Source organism: Budorcas taxicolor, chromosome 9 (assembly GCF_023091745.1).
Source record: "Budorcas taxicolor isolate Tak-1 chromosome 9, Takin1.1, whole genome shotgun sequence".
NCBI lineage: Eukaryota > Metazoa > Chordata > Mammalia > Artiodactyla > Bovidae > Budorcas > Budorcas taxicolor.
In genome coordinates, this window is record NC_068918.1 from 74,227,730 (window position 1) to 74,243,965 (window position 16,236).

At 44.2% G+C, this 16,236-nt stretch overlaps 1 protein-coding gene across 1 annotated transcript in view; it reads right to left on the bottom strand.

The window, feature by feature from the left end:
* EPM2A (EPM2A glucan phosphatase, laforin) overlaps positions 1-12,558 on the bottom strand; it is a 113,241-nt gene extending 100,683 nt beyond the window's left edge. Inside the window, exon 1 of the mRNA XM_052645564.1 lies at positions 12,258-12,558. Within this exon, the coding sequence (XP_052501524.1) occupies positions 12,258-12,558 (301 nt within the window). The remainder of the gene's footprint in view (positions 1-12,257) is intronic.
* Positions 12,559-16,236: the final 3,678 nt, after the last annotated feature.

Consider the following 16,236-nt stretch of genomic DNA (forward strand, 5'->3'; position numbering starts at 1 on the left):
TACAAAAAACCTTGAATATCCAAAGCAATCTTGAGAAAGAAGAATGGAACTGGAGGAATCAACCTGCCTGACTTCAGGATCTACTACAAAGCCACAGGCATCAAGACAGTATGATACTGGCACAAAGACAGAAATACAGATCAATGAAACAAAACAGAAAGCCCAGATATAAATCCATGCATCTATGGACACGTTATCTTTGACAAAAGAGGCAAGAATATGCAATGGAGAAAAGACAGTCTCTTTAACAAGTGGTGCTGGGAAAACTGACCAACCACTTGTAAAAGAATGAAACTAGAACACTTTCTAACAACATACACAAAAATAAACTCAAAATGGATTAAAGATCTAAATGTAAGACCAGAAACAATAAAACTCCAAGCGGAGAACATAGGCAAAACACTCTCTGACATAACCACAGCAGGATTCTCTATGACCCACTTCCCAGAGTAATGAAAATAAAAGCAAAAATAAACAAATGGGACCTAATTAAACTTAAAAACTTTTGCACAACAAAGGAAACTATAAGCAAAGTGAAAAGATACGTTTCAGAATGGGAGAAAATAATAGTAAACAAAGTAAATGACAAAGAATGTCAAAAATATAAAAGCAACTCCTGCAGCTCAATTCCAGAAAAATAAATGACCCAATCAAAAAATGGGCCAAAGAACTAAACAGACATTTCTCCAAAGAAGACATACAGATGGCTAACAAACACATGAAAAGATGCTCAACATCACTCATTATCAGTTCAGTTCAGTCGCTCAGTCGTGTCTGACTCTTTGCAACCCCATGAATTACAGCACGCCAGGCCTCCCTGTCCATCACCAACTCCTGGAGTTCACTCAGACTCACGTCCATTGAGTCGGTGATGCCATCCAGTCATATCATCCCCTGTCGTCCCCTTCTCCTCCTGCCCCCAATCCCTCCCAGCATCAGAGTCTTTTCCAATGAGTCAACTCTTCTCATGAGGTGGCCAAAGTACTGGACTTTCAGCTTTAGCATCATTCCTTCCAAAGAAATCCCAGGGTTGATCTCCTTCAGAATGGACTGGTTGGATCTCCTTGCAGTCCAAGGGACTCTCAAGAGTCTTCTCCAACACCACAGTTCAAAAGCATCAGTTCTTCAGCACTCAGCTTTCTTCACAGTCCACTTCTCACAACCATACATGACCACTGGAAAAACCATAGCCTTGACTAGATGGACCTTTGTTGGGAAAGTAATGTCTCTGCTTTTCAATATGCTATCTAAGCTGGTCATAACTTCCTTCCAAGGAGTAAGCGTCTTTTAATTCCATGGCTGCAGTCACCATCCGCAGTGATTTTGGAGCCCCCAAAAAAGTCTGACACTGTTTCCACTGTTATCATTGTCACTCATTATCAGAGAAATGCAAATCAAAACCACAATAAGGTATCATCTCACGCCAGTCAGAATGGCTGCTATCCAAAAATCTACAAACAATAAATGTTGGAGAGGGTGTGGAGAAAAGGGGACCTTCTTACACTGTTGGTGGGAATGCAAACTAGTGTAGCCACTATGGAGAACAGTGTGGATATTCCTTAAAAAACTGGAAATAGAACTGCCATATGACCCAACAATCCCACTGCTGGGCATACACACCAAGGAAACCAGAATTGAAAGAGACACATGTACCCCCATGTTCATCGCGGCACTGTTTATAATAGCCAGGACATGGAAGCAACTGGAAATCTTTATTGCAAAATTCAGTCTTAAATTGAAGAAAGTAGGGAATACCACCAGGCCATTCAGGTATGACCTAAATCAAATCCCTTATGATTATACATTGGAGGTGACAAATAGATTCAATGGATTACATCTGGTAGACAGAGTGCCACAGTCAGCTTCAGATCTTGTTTTTATTGACTGCATCAGTTCAGTTCAGTTCAGTCGCTCAGTCGTGTCCGACTCTTTGCGACCCCATGAATTGCAGCACACCAGGCCTCCCTGTCCATCACCAACTCCTGGAGTTCACTCAGATTCATGTCCATTGAGTCCGTGATGCCATCCAGCCATCTCATCCTCTGTCGTCCCCTTCTCCTCCTGCCCCCAATCCCTCCCAGCATCAGAGTCTTTTCCAGTGAGTCAACTCTTCGCATGAAGTGGCCAAAGTACTGGACTTTCAGCTTTAGCATCATTCCTTCCAAAGAAATCCCAGGGCTGATCTCCTTCAGAATGGACTGGTTGGATCTCCTTGAAGTCCAAGGGACTCTCAAGAGTCTTCTCCAACACCACAGTTCAAAAGCATCAATTCTTTGGCGCTCAGCCTTCACAGTTCAACTCTCACATCCATACATGACTACTGGAAAAACCATAGCCTTAACTAGACAGACCTTAGTCGGCAAATTAATAGAGCTTTTCTGTCTTTGACTGCAAAGAACGTAATCAATCTGGCTTCAGTATTGACCATTTGGTCATCTCCACGTGTAGAGTAGACTCTTGTGTTATTAGAAAATGATGTTTGCTATGACCAGTGTGTTCTCTTGACAAAACTCTATTAGCCTTTGCCCTGCTTCATTTTGTATTTCAAGGCCAAACTTGCCTGTTACTCAAGGTATCCCTTGACTTTCTTCTTTTGCATTCCACTCCCCTATGATGAAATGACATCTTTTTCTGGTGTTAGTTCTAGAAGGTGCTGTAGGTCTTCATAGAACAGGTCAACTTCAGCTCTTCAGCATAAGTGCTTGGAGTATAGAGTTGGACTACAGGTGATGTTGAATGGTTTTCCTTGGAAAAGAACTGAGATCATTCTGTCATTTTTGGAGAGTGCACCCAAGTACTGCATTTCTTGGGCTTCCCAAGTGGCAGTAGCAGTAAAGAACCCATTTGCCAATGTAGGAGACATAAGAGACACAGGTTCTGATCCTTGGTCAGGAAGGTTCCCTGGAGGAGGAAATGACAACCAATACCAGAATTCTTGCCTGGAGAATCCCATGGACAGAAGAGCCTGGCAGGCTATAGTCCATAGGGTTGCAAAATGTTGGACATGACTGAAATGACTTAGCACATAGCACACACTGCATTTCTTACTCTTTTTTTTGACTGTGAGAACTACTCCATTTCTTCTGAGGGATTCTTGGCCACAGTAGTAGATGTAATGGTCATCTAAATTAAAATCACCCATTCCCATCCATTTTAGTTCACTGATTCCTAAAATGTTGATGTTCACTCTTGCCATCTCCTGCTTGACCACATCCAATTTTCCTTGATTCATGGACCTAACATTCCAGGTTCCTACGTAATATTGTTCTTTACAACATTGGACTTTACTTTCACCACCAGACACTTCTACAGCTGAACATCGTTCCTGCTTTGGCCCAGCCACTTCCATTCTTACTGGAGCTATTAGTAATTCTCTTCCCCCAATAGCATATTGAACACCTTCTGACCTGGTGGGGAGCTGGTGTCATATATTTTTGCTTTTTCAGACTGTACATGGGGTTCTTCAGGCAAGAATACTGGAGTGAGTTGCCATTTCATTCTCCAGTGATCCACGTTTTGTCAGAACTCTTTGCTATGACCCATCCATCTTGGGTGGCCCTGCATGGCATGGCTCATAGCTCCTTCACAATGATAAAGCTGTAATCCATGAAGGGATGGTTTTTAATACCATTCTACAATAAAACAAACCAGAGCTCTTTGGAGAAATGACTGATTTTTTCGTTAGGGCTTCTACAGTAGATGTAGCATAGTACAACAGTTCTGTTCAATTATAAATATGAAAAAGAACTATAGGAATACCTTAATGACATTGCCAATTCAGTTCCAGGCTATCAAAATAAAACAAATATCAAAATAAGGCAATTTTAAAAAACAATTTAAATACCTTAAACATACTCTGTTGCTAAAAATGCTGATCATCATCTGTACCTTCACCAAGTCATAATTTTGTTTGCTGATGAAGGGTCTTGCCTCAATGCTGATGACTACTGACCTGTTAGGATGGTGGCTGGTAAAGGCTACAGTGGCTGTAGCAATTTCTTTAAAAAAAGACAGCAGTGAAATCTGCCACGTCAATTGACTCTTTCTTTCATGAACAGTATTTCTGAAGCACACAATACTATTTGATAGCCTTTGACCCATGACAGGACTTCTTTCAAAACTGGAGCTAATCTTCCCAAGGCCTGCTCCTGCTTTATCAATTAAGTTTATGTAATATTCTAAATATCCTCTTGTCATTTCAACAGTCTTCATGACATCTTCCCTGGAGTAGATTCTATTTCAAGAAATCACATTCTTTGTATATGCATAAGAAACAACTCCTCATGGAGAAAGCCTTACCATGAGACTGAAGCAACTGAGTCACACTTTCAGGCTCCACTTCTAATTTGAGTTCTCTTGCTATTTCCACCACATCTGCTAATACTTCTTCCAAGTCTTGAACCCCTCAAAGTCATCCCTGAAGCCTGGAATCAACTTCTCCCAAACTTCTATTAATATTGATATTTTGACCTCTTTCCATGAATCACAAATGTTCTGAATGGCATCTAGGATGGTGAATCTTTCACAGAAGGATAAAAAATATAAAAATAATGAAAACGTTTGAAGTATTGCAAGAATTACCAAAATGTGACACAGAGACATTAAGTGAGCAAACGCTGTTTATAAATGGCACCAATAGACTTGTTCAACACAAAGTTGCCACAAATCCTCAATGTAAGAAGAAAAAAAAAATGTAACATCTGCAAAGCTCAATAAAGTGAAGTAGAATAAAGTAAGGTATACCTGTATGTGTGTTGAAGGGTAGGGAGAAAGCCAGCAAAGTTAATGCTTTCTAGATTAAAGGGGATGCCTATGGCTGACATTTCCACTCTTTCCTCTCCTCCCTTATTCTACTGAATGCAGATGCAATGATTAGAACAGCAACTGTAGCCTTGAGGGAAAAGCTAAGAAAATACAATGGCACCTTACCTGGTATCCACAAGCTATGAACCATTATCACTATCATCTACCTATGAACTTTTTATAGCACAAAAACTAACCCTTATTTGTTTAAGCAATTGCTTGTTGTGTTTTCTGTTACTTGCAGCCTGTTGCCATGCCCTCCTCCAGGGGATCTCCCCAACCCAGGCATCGAACCCAGGTCTCCCGCATTGCAGGTGGATTCTTTACTGTCTGAGCCACCAGCCTCCAAGAACACTGGAGTGGATAGCCTACCTATTTTCCAGGGGATCTTCACAACCAAGGAATTGAACCCAGGTCTCCTTCATTGCAGGCTGATTCTTTACCAGCTGAGCTACCAGAGAAACCCAACCTGCAGTCTACTGCATTCCAAACTGTTTATCAAACAGTCCACATTTTTTGGAGGGGGGAGATCCTCCTCCCTACTGTTCATACTGTTTCTATTACTTACAATCAGAGTCCAAGGCATTATAACTAACGCAATTTTAAACTATAAAAGAGGTATAAGGAAAGGAACAGGTGCCAAGAGAAAGAATAAAAAAGTAGTTAAGAAAGACATGTGGGACTTCCCTGGTGTTTCAGTGGTTAAGAATCCTCTATTTCCACAGCATGGGCATGGGTTTGACCCTTGGTCGGAGAACTATGATCCTATATGCCAAGGGGAATGGCATCAATAAATAAATATTTTTTAAAAAGAAGAAGAAAGACTTGTAAGAAGAGACTTAACAAATAGATGCCAACCTGGAAAAGTTGAAGGAATGGTCTCCCACCTGCCTTCTTCCACCCTACTTTATCCCTAACATGAAATAATTATGCTCTCAATATAGGACAGAATGCTTTTCTGGGAAAGGACCTTAGAAGAGGTGTAAGGTCTAGAGATCTGAACGGAACAGATCTTGAGATAACTATGTATTCACCAACGGACTAGAACGTAAAAGAAAAAGGGAGCAGCATTCAGGAATAAAATAGATTGAAATATTTCTACCTATAATCACATTTTTGTTTGCTTTGTTTTGTTTTACTTTCTTAATGATAAGGACTAGGAGTCCTCTGGATTCTCACCCATTAACCGTAAGTGAAGAAACTTTCCCCTCCACAAAATCTGCCAAATTACACGATATCCCATGAGTATACTTCCATTTAGAGGAGATTTTGGATAAACACAAGCAACTTCAGCAGGGATCCAGCGTAGTTGCTTCTACAAATCAACATAACCTTTATTCATAAAAATAAATGGTCACCTAAAGATTACCAGACACTTGAGGAAAACTTTTAGCATTAAAAAAAATATTGCTATGGGGAAAGGAACAGAAAGTTAATGCAAGACAAAAATAAATTCAATCAATTCTATTTAATATGCTCAGAAAGATTTAAATATAAATTATCCATACCGGAAGAAAAACCAGCTCTGGGAAAAAAAAAAAAAAAAGAAATCAGAGAATAACAGAAAAATGTGGGAGATTAAAAATGATTGTCAAAAAAAATTTTTAAGTCAGTTCTCTTGCCTGGAAAATCCCATGGACGGAGGAGCCTGGTAGGCTGCAGTCATGGGGTCGCCAAGAGTCGGACACGGCTGAGCGACTTCACTTTCACTTTTCACTTTCATGCATTGGAGAAGGAAATGGCAACCCACTCCAGTGTTCTTGCCTGGAGAATCCCAGGGACGGGGGAGCCTAGTAGGCTGCCATCTGAGGGGTCGCACGGAGTCGGACACGACTGAAGTGACTTGCAGCAGCAGCAGCAGTATAAGACGTAACTAATGGGATGGATAGTATTAAAAACAAAACAGTGATCTGGAAACATAGTCGGGGAAATCTATCCAAACAAAAGATGGAAAACACAGGAGAAATGCTAAGAGATACTCACATAAAAGCAGAAGGCACAGTATATGAGTAATACATGTCAGAGGAAAGAACAGAGAAAACAGAGAGAGGGAAATATAGAAACAATAGAAAGTTTCCATTAGTAACAAAAATAATTCCTGGAATTGAAAAAGGCAACCAATTGTAAAGTCATGTCAGCCCATTCCAGTACTCTTGCCTGGAAAATCCCATGGATGAAGGAGCCTGGTGGGCTGCAGTCCATGGGGTCGCTAAGAGTCAGACACGACTGAGCGACTTCACTTTTCACTTTTAACTTCCATGCTTTGGAGAAGGAAATGGCAACCCACTCCAGTGTTCTTGCCTGGAGAATCCCAGGGACGGGGGAGCCTGGTTGGCTGCCATCTATGGGGTCGCACAGAGTCAGACACGACTGAAGCGACTTAGCAGCAGCAGCAGCAAGAACAACAACAAAAGACTGAGATACAACCTGGTAAAATAATGTAAGGAAAAGTTTTTAAGCTTCAAAGAGGAAAAAAAAAAAGTGCCAACCAAGAAATGGGCTTACTTTGACATGAGAATTATCAACTACAACTGGTGCTAGAAGGTACTGAGGCAGTGCCTTCAAAGCAAACATTATTTTGAGACTAGAATAGTGTACCAGATGACTAATCAAACGTGAAAGCAAGATAAAGACCTTTTCAGGCATTTAAGAACTCAGGTAGTTTATCTCTCAGTTACTGTTTCTTTAAATTATTTCAGAATATGATTGAATGAAAGGACTAAGATATTCAAGAAAGTGGAAAATGTGAATCCTAAACAATGCAATTAACACAGGAATCCAAGTAAAAGCAACAACAATAATATAAATCCCAGATAGCTATGTTCAGAAAGACATACATCAATATAGGTGAAAATTAAAACAAAACCCCCAAATCTTCAAGGAACAATGTTTTCAAAATGTGAGGAATTTGCATTCATCAGATAGTTCATTTAAACTAGGAAATTTTGAGGATCAAATGCTGTTCCTGTCTTTAAAAAGTAACTAGAAAGTTTAAAACAAGGTGTAAAAAAACATTGCCACTCAAATATAAAGTAAAATGAACTCTGATATCATTTTACATAAAATCTGAGCATGATTTATAGTGTAAGAGAACTTTTCCTCCTAGTACACAGGTTTCATGTCACAGAATTATATTTCTAAACTTTTAAATTAGTGTAATTACACTACTTGGTTCTGTAATAATTATTTCCCAATCATAATAGTAAAAATAACAACAAGTAACACTTATTTAACACTTATATGTCCTATCCTAAGCTCTTTAGATTTATTAGCCAGTTTGGTCCTTTTAACAATAGCACAGTAAAGTTAAGTGACTTGCCCAAGGTCATACACTGGTTGGTGAAGCTAGACATTCTGGCTCTAGAATCCCTGCTTTTAAATACTGGCTATGCTGCTTCTCATTTTGCTGTCTGTTAACTTACAATTCTTTGAATCAACCTATCAGCCTAAAACAAAATGGCATAATAACAATTATACTACAAAATACAAATTATATAGAACTTAACATAGAAACAATGATTAACTGAAGTAAAGAAAAGGAAAGGAGTGTGCAGGTGTTATTTTTCTTAATCTTTTATATATACATGGGCTTCCCAGGTGGCGCTGGTGGTAAAGAATCTGCCTGCCAATTCCGGAGACATAAGAGACACAAGTTCTATTCCTGGGTCGGGAAGATCCCCTGGAGGAAGGCAAGACAACCTACTCCAGTATTCTTGCCTGCAGAATCTCATGGACAGAGGAGCCTGGGGAGGAGGCCACAGTTTATAGGGCTGAAAAGTGTCAGGCATGACTGAAGTGACTTAGCATGCACACATGCAACTTTGTATATAAAAGAAGCATAAAAGAAGAAATTTCTACATAATAGAAAGTCAACAGTAAACTACATGAGTATAATGTAAAATAATAATATAAAAATCAGCAGGGAGGGGAGAGAGAATGAACCTGACCTAAATTTCTCATATTTCACAGCAAGTAAGATGATTAATTTTATAGGTATATAGCAGCTGTCAGTAGACATTGTCTAATTTTAAAGTGTAACATATAATTCCTGTGGCAACTCTCAGAAAACCTAAAAACAGAAAAATTCAAGTTGATACATTAAGAAATTCAGAAAAATATCTGCATTTGGGAGAATTCAGAAAAACTAAAAATAGAAAAGGAGGACTAGGGAAAGGGAAGATCTTTGTTTTTAACCATCTTAATTTTTATTAAAATTATCAGATATTACTTTATTATGAAAATAACTATGCAATACTACTAATAATAGAATATTCTATAAAGAAGGGCATAATTGATGAGAGTACCTTTCAATTCTGCCATGGTAACACAAAAGGACAATAAATGGTACCAGACTATGAAACTCAGTGGGGTGCAAAAAGAGGAACAAGGATAACATATAAACATATTACAGAACACTCATGCTCTTTGCTGATTCTTTGTTTCCACATCACTATGGTCACTCCAGTACTCTTGCCTGGAAAATCCTATGGACAGAGGAGCCTGGTGGGCTGCAGTCCATGGGGTTGCTAAGAGTCGGGCACAACTGAGCGACTTCACTTTCACTTTTCACTGTCATGCATTGGAGAAGGAAATGGCAACCCACTCCAGTGTTCTTGCCTGGAGAATCCCAGGGTCAGAGGAGCCTAGTGGGCTGCCGTCTATGGGGTCGCACAGAGTCAGACATGACTGAAGTCACTTAGCAGCAGCAGCATGGGCTAAATGGCCCACTTTTTCATATAATCTTCCCCAGGGACCTTTCATCCACTTTAGACAACCACTGAGCCACACACACTCCAGTCCCCTACTTTGTACGTTTCATTTAAAGACAGGGCAGGAGTCTACACTTGGCATCACTTTTTCAGGGAATAATTTGGCAACCGGAATAATTTGGCAACCCTTATTCCCTGGTGGCTCAGATGGTAAAGAATCTGCCTACAATGCAGGAGACTTAGGTTGGGTTCCTGGGTGGGGAAGATACCCTGGAGAAGAGAATGACAACCCACTCCAGTATTCTTGCCTGAAAAATTCCATGGACAGAGGAGCCTGGCAGGCTACAGACTATGGGGTTGCGAAGAGTTGGGCACAACTGAGCAACTAACACTACTACTACTACTGAAATGTAAAACACGGCTACTCTTTGACTTAACAATTTCACATCTCAGAATCTACCCTACAAAGACATTCCCAAATGCTCAAAGAGAACTTTATACAAGGACTTTCAATTAAGCTGTTACTGTTTATAACGGAAGATGGAAAGCAATCTAAATGCACACTGGTAGATACAGAATATTTCATTACCATTTAGAAAATGAAATATTTCATTACCATTTAGAAAATGAAAATACTACATCTACATGGAGTATCACTAAAAAGTTTTTGCAACATGTTACAGAGCAAGAAAAGGCAAGAAGATGAAGATATTATACAACTTGTGTGTGAGACAAGTAGACACTTCATATATTGGTATACATGGGCTTAGGGTGAGTGGAGGAAACAAGTTTTTACTTTTGTACATGTTTTTGCTTTTTTTTTCCCCAGCCACCACATGGTTTTGTATTTTTGTATTGGTTTTGTATTTTAAGAAATCAGAGCATATCTCCACTGCCAGATTATGCTGTGCTTAGTTGCTCAGTCGTGTCCGACTCTTTGTGACCCCATGCCTCTTGATGAAAGTGAAAGAGGAGAATGAAAAAGTTGGCTTAAAGCTCAATATTCAGAAAACGAAGATCATAGCATCCAGTCCCATCACTTCATGGGAAATAGATGGGGAAACAGTGGAAACAATGTCAGACTTTATCTTTGGGGGCTCCAAAATCACTGCAGATGGTGACTGCAGCCATGAAATTAAAAGACGCTTGCTCCTTGGAAGAAAAGTTATGACCAACCTAGATAGCATATTCAAAAGCAGAGATATTACTTTGCCAACTAAGGTCCATCTAGTCAAGGCTATGGTTTTTCCAGTAGTCATGTATGGATGTGAGAGTTGGACTGTGAAGAAGGCTGAGCACCGTAGAATTGATGCTTTTGAACTGTGGTGTTGGAGAAGACTCTTGAGAGTCCCTTGGACTGCAAGGACATCCAACCAGTCCATTCAGAAGGAGATCAGCCCTGGGATTTCTTTGGAAGGAATGATGCTAAAGCTGAAACTCTGCTTTGGCTACCTCATGAGAAGAGTTGACTCATTGGAAAAGACTCTGATGCTGGGAGGGATTGGGGGCAGGAGGAGAAGGGGATGACAGAGGATGAAATGGCTGGATGGCATCACGGACTCGATGGACGTGGGTCTGAGTGAACTCCAGGAGTTGGTGATGGACAGGGAGGCCTGGCGTGCTGCGATTCATGGGGTCGCAAAGAGTCAGACACGACTGAGCAACTAAACTGAACTGAACTGGGCTGTAGCCAGCCAGGCTCCTCTGTCCATGGGATTCTCCAGGCAAGAATACCGGAGTGGGTTGATATGCCCTCCTCCAGGGGACGGTGAAGGCAATGGCACCCCACTCCAGTACTCTTGCCTGGAAAATCCCATGGACGGTGGAGCTTGGTAGGCTGCTGCAGTCCATGGGGTTGCCAAGAGTCAGGCACAACTGAGCGACTTCACTTTCACTTTTCATTGTCATGCATTGGAGAAGGAAATGGCAACCCACTCCGGTGTTCTTGCCTGGAGAATCCCAGGGACAGTGGAGCCTGGTGGGCTGCCGTCTATGGGGTCGCACAGAGTCGGACACGACTGAAGCGACTTAGCAGCAGCAGCAGCCTCCAGGGGATCTTCCCGACCCAGGGATCGAACCCAGTTCTCCCGCACAGCAGGAGGATTCTTTACCTTCTGAGACACTAGGGAAGCCACATATTCCGGGCTTTGAAAAAAAATCGAAAAGAGAAAACGCTCAACATCTTGCCATTTGTTCAGTCTCAAATGGAAAAGAAGAAAAATAAAATACACTAAGCAGCATGCTGCCGTTTAGGATTTAGCGAAAAGGCTAGCTTTACTGGGTGGGTCATTTTTTAGCGGATTGGGGCAGGAAAATGAGGGCACAAAAACAGTCATGGCGGAGTTGAGGAGCAAAACCCAGGAGCGGCGGGGCCCAGGGAGCCCGGGGACACCCTCAGAGAGGATGCGGGGGGCCAGGCGGGCGGAGGCCGGAGCGTCGGGGCAGCAGGGGCAAGACACCAGGTCCCGGGTGTGTGGGAAAGAGGCCGGAGCGGTAGAGACCGAACTGACGGCAGACCGGGAACACAGCCTCCACCAGGGGAACCGGTCGGGAGCGAGACGCCAGGCTGGTGGCGACAGCTGGGCGGCCAGGCCAGGGTCAGCCCGGGACGCCCGGGCAGTCCGGGCGGCGGGCAAAGCCCGAGATCCAGGCCGAGCGCACGGGAAGCCGCGGCGGGGAGAGTGGAATCCGCCCCAGGCCGAGGCCGGGGCCCCGGGGTGCAGGGCGGCACAGCAGCCCCCGTACCTTCCCAGGAGAGCTCTCCTCCCGGCTCGCGCTTCAGGAACTTGTACCAGAACGTGTCCACGCGGCCCGGCTCCGCCCCGTCCTGCGCCGCCGCCTCCGCCGCCAGCTCCACCTCCCCGAGCCACAGGCCCGGCTCCTGCAGCGCCAGCGCGCCCGCGCCCGCCGCCGGGCCCGCCGGCCTCAGACGCACGGCCCCACGCGGCTCCCAGTGCCCCAGCTCGGGCCGGGACCCCACGACCAGCAGCTCCGGCCCGGCCCCGGCCACGGCGGGCGACACCACCACTCCGAAGCGGAACCGCATGGCGGCGGCTGGCGCGCGACTCCGGGTCCCCCGTGTCCCTGCGACCGCGGCCCGAGCGCTAGGCGGACGCGGCGATTGGGTCCCGGGCGCGGGCGGGGACACGGGCGAGGCTGCACCTTTTTTGGGCTGCATCACGCGGCCCAGGAGCCCGAGCCTGATCCAGGCCGGGGCCTCTGGCCGTGGGAGGTGGTTCGCTGCGGCCACGACCCGTCGCGCCGGGAGAAGGAGGCTGCGCCCGGCCCGCAGCCTCTTCTAGCGGCTCCGCGGTTGGCTGGGGACCCGGGGAAAGCAAAACAACAACAACAACGGGTTAGGAAAGCAAACTCCCCATAAACTCTGAGAGTTTCCAGTGACCTTTCCAAAAGACTCGAAATTATTTCTGTGATTATAGGAATAATGTGGTCTTTTCTATCAAAGAATATAATCAACTTCCTTCCTAGGAAACCCATGCCATTTTGTAGTCTTAAGTTCCTGTACTGCATGGCAAATAGAAGGCAAAAGGTTGGAAATAGTGACAGATTTCCTCTTCTTGTGCTCCAGACTCAGTGCAGGCTGTGACTGTAACCATGAAATCAGTGCGGACGGTAACTGTAGCCATGAAATCGGAATAGGATTGCTTCTTGCCAGGAAAGCTATGACAAACTTAGTGTGTGGAAAAGCAGAGACATTATTCTGCCCACAAAGGCCGGTTTAGTCAAGGCTGTGGTCTTCCCAGTGGTCACTTTTGGTTGTGAGAGCTGGACCTGGACCATAAGGAAGGCAGAACCCAAAGGCAGAATGCCTTCTAACTGTGGTGCTGGATGAGACTCCTGAAAGTCTCTTGGACAGCAAGAAGATCAAACCAGTCAAGAGAGAGATCAACACTGAATATTCACTGGAAGGACTGATGCTGAAGCTGAAACTCTGGTATTTTGGTCATCTGAAGTGAACAGACGACTCATTGGAAAAGTCCCCGAAGCTGGGAAAGATTGACGGCAGAAGGAGAAGAGGGCATCAGAGGAGACCGATACGATGGACATGACCTTGGGCAAATGTCCAGAGATAATGAGGCACGGAAATGCCTGGCGTGCGGCAATCCATGGGGTCGCAGAGAGTCGGACAGGAGTGGGCGACTGAACAACAACTAGGAAAGTTCCTGTAACCAAGCTGCACACGTTGGTAGGTCTGCCGCGTTGCAAGCGGATTCTTTACCAACTGAGCCACCAGGGAAGCCCCTCCCCCACCCAGATGCTTCATTCGTTCCCGGCCTCCTCACTTGGCAGCTGCTTCACTTGAATTGGCCAATCGCGCTGGATTGTGCTACCACGCTCCCATCAATCCGAACTGTTGTTGTTGTTCAGTCCCCCAGTCCTGTGCGAGTCTTCAGGGTCCCAAGGACTGCAGCACGCCAGGACTCCCGGTCCCTCACCATCTCCCGGAGTAAGGTACAGCATGTCAGGGATAAACACGGAGGGAAGCAGACTTCCCGCTCAGTGTGATTGCCCGCCAGACTGTTGTAGAGTATTTTTCTCATTCTCCCCGGCACGAGTCGGATTAGATTTCCAACAATTTGGGAGCTCGTCGGGGATCCACATCACCTGGAAAGATCGAATGAACTACCCACCCCTACAAGTAGCTAAGAAGCACCGCTTCTGGGGATATTTCTCCCACAAGGGAAACAGCTGGAATGGAAGCTACTGGAAAAGAGTGCAAGAAACCTCTGAAGAAAGAAAGGGGTGGGTGGTGACGAGCCTCCAGTCAAGTGCACACAATCAGAGGAGATGTGTGCGCGCTAACTCGCTTCAGTCGTGTCCGACTTTGCAACCTATGGACTGTAGCCTGCCAGGCTCCTCTGTCCGTGGAATTCTCCAGGCAAGAATACTGGAGTGGGTTGCCATGCCCTCCTCCAAGAATCAGATGATAGGGATAAGGTAGTAAGAATTCTTCTTTAGGCAAGAAGGATTCCAAGGGGAAAAAGGCCAATAACTAGATTCCCCTAAACGGTCCCCTAGGACACATGCTCCAACATTGGGGAGATAATCCTAGGAGGAAAGGGAAAAAACAGATGGTTCTGTTTCATTTGGACTCAAGAACCTATGTTGAAACCATCAGTATTTTGGCCTAAGTTTGGGTCAGATGAAGGTTGGATCTGCCAATTGCTTATAGAGTTTGTTAATGACAAGAGTCCAGTTGCCCAGGAAGAAATAGATTATGTTCTTTGTTGGAGAAAGGGGCCAGCGGTTCTATTCCCCATAAAGATGAAACTAGGTAAAGAAAGGAGAAGGAAAATAGGAAGTGGGATCCTCTCAACTGTTTGCCTCATCCCTATAACCCAGGAGGGCTACAGCCTGAACTGCCCAGGAACAGCCTGAACCGCTTCAGGTAGAAGAGGAGATAAGAACAGAGGAGAGGGAAACCAAGATGGCCACCGTGGCCTCAGCACCCTCTCCAGCACTGTTCCCCTCCCTTCCTCCACTGAGGAGGGAGATAAAACAATGTAAAGTGGACATTCAAAGTTCACCCTTCCCCCCAAAAGGAGAGAAAACTCAGGCCCTCTACTTCCTCCAAGAAGTTCCCCTAGGAGGAAGGGGAACTGGATTTGTGGACATCCCCCTTAGCAGCTCCAAGGTTCAAGAATTGAAGAAAGAACTGAAGGCCCTACTAGAGGATCCACCTGGGGTTGCAGACCAGCTGGATCAACTTCTAGGCCCCCAGATTTTCACATGGGCCGAACTTATGTCTATCTTAGGTGTTGTGTTTTCTCGCTAGGAAAGATCAGTGATTCAGAGAGCAGCAATGGCCGGCTGATTAGAAAAGGGAATACCCAGCTGGCCCAAATGCCTTAGTAGCTGAAGTGAAATTCCCTAACCAAGAAGCCACAATGGGATAATAACAGTCCTGAACATAGGGGTCATATGAGAGATCTCAGGGACCTAATAATAAAAGGGATCAGAGAGTCAGTTCCCCAATCCCAAAATATTACTAAGGCCTTTGACATCAAGCAAGGAAAAGATGAAGGGCTGGTTGAATTTCTGAGTAGGTTAAAAGACCAAGTAAGAAAATACTCTGGATTGAATTTAGATGATCCTCTTGGCCAAAATATGTTAAAATTGCATCTTATAACTAATACTTGGCCAGGTATTTCTAAGGAATTACAGAAATTAGACAATTGTAAATATATAAGTTTAGAAAAATTAAGGGAAGCCAGAAGGTATATGTAGGTAGGGATGAAGAAAAACAAATAATTAATGTTAGAAACCAAATTTCCTTGGACCAAGTGCCTCCCAATTACTCTTCTCAGAATCAGAACTGCCCCTCGTAAGAATACTGGATTATTCCCATATGAGATGCTATATGGCTTACCATATTTGGGTCCAATTGCTAACCTGCCAAGCCTGGAAACTAAAGACCAATTTCTGAGAAATAAATACGGGGCCTCTCCTCTACTCTGCCTTCTCTTAAGTTGCAGGGCCTGTTGGTTGGCTCAGGCTCCATCCTTGGATTTCCCATGCATCCTCATCAGCCTGCTGATCGTGTTCTGAGGAAAACCTGGAAGGAAGACAACTCAAACTGGCCTGAGAAGGACCTGATAAGGTACTGCTCATGAAGGAAACAGCTGCCCGCACTGCAGAGAAAGGTTGGACTCATTATAGGAGAATCAAAGGGACTCCATCCCCTAACAAAAAAGAACAATGGGCT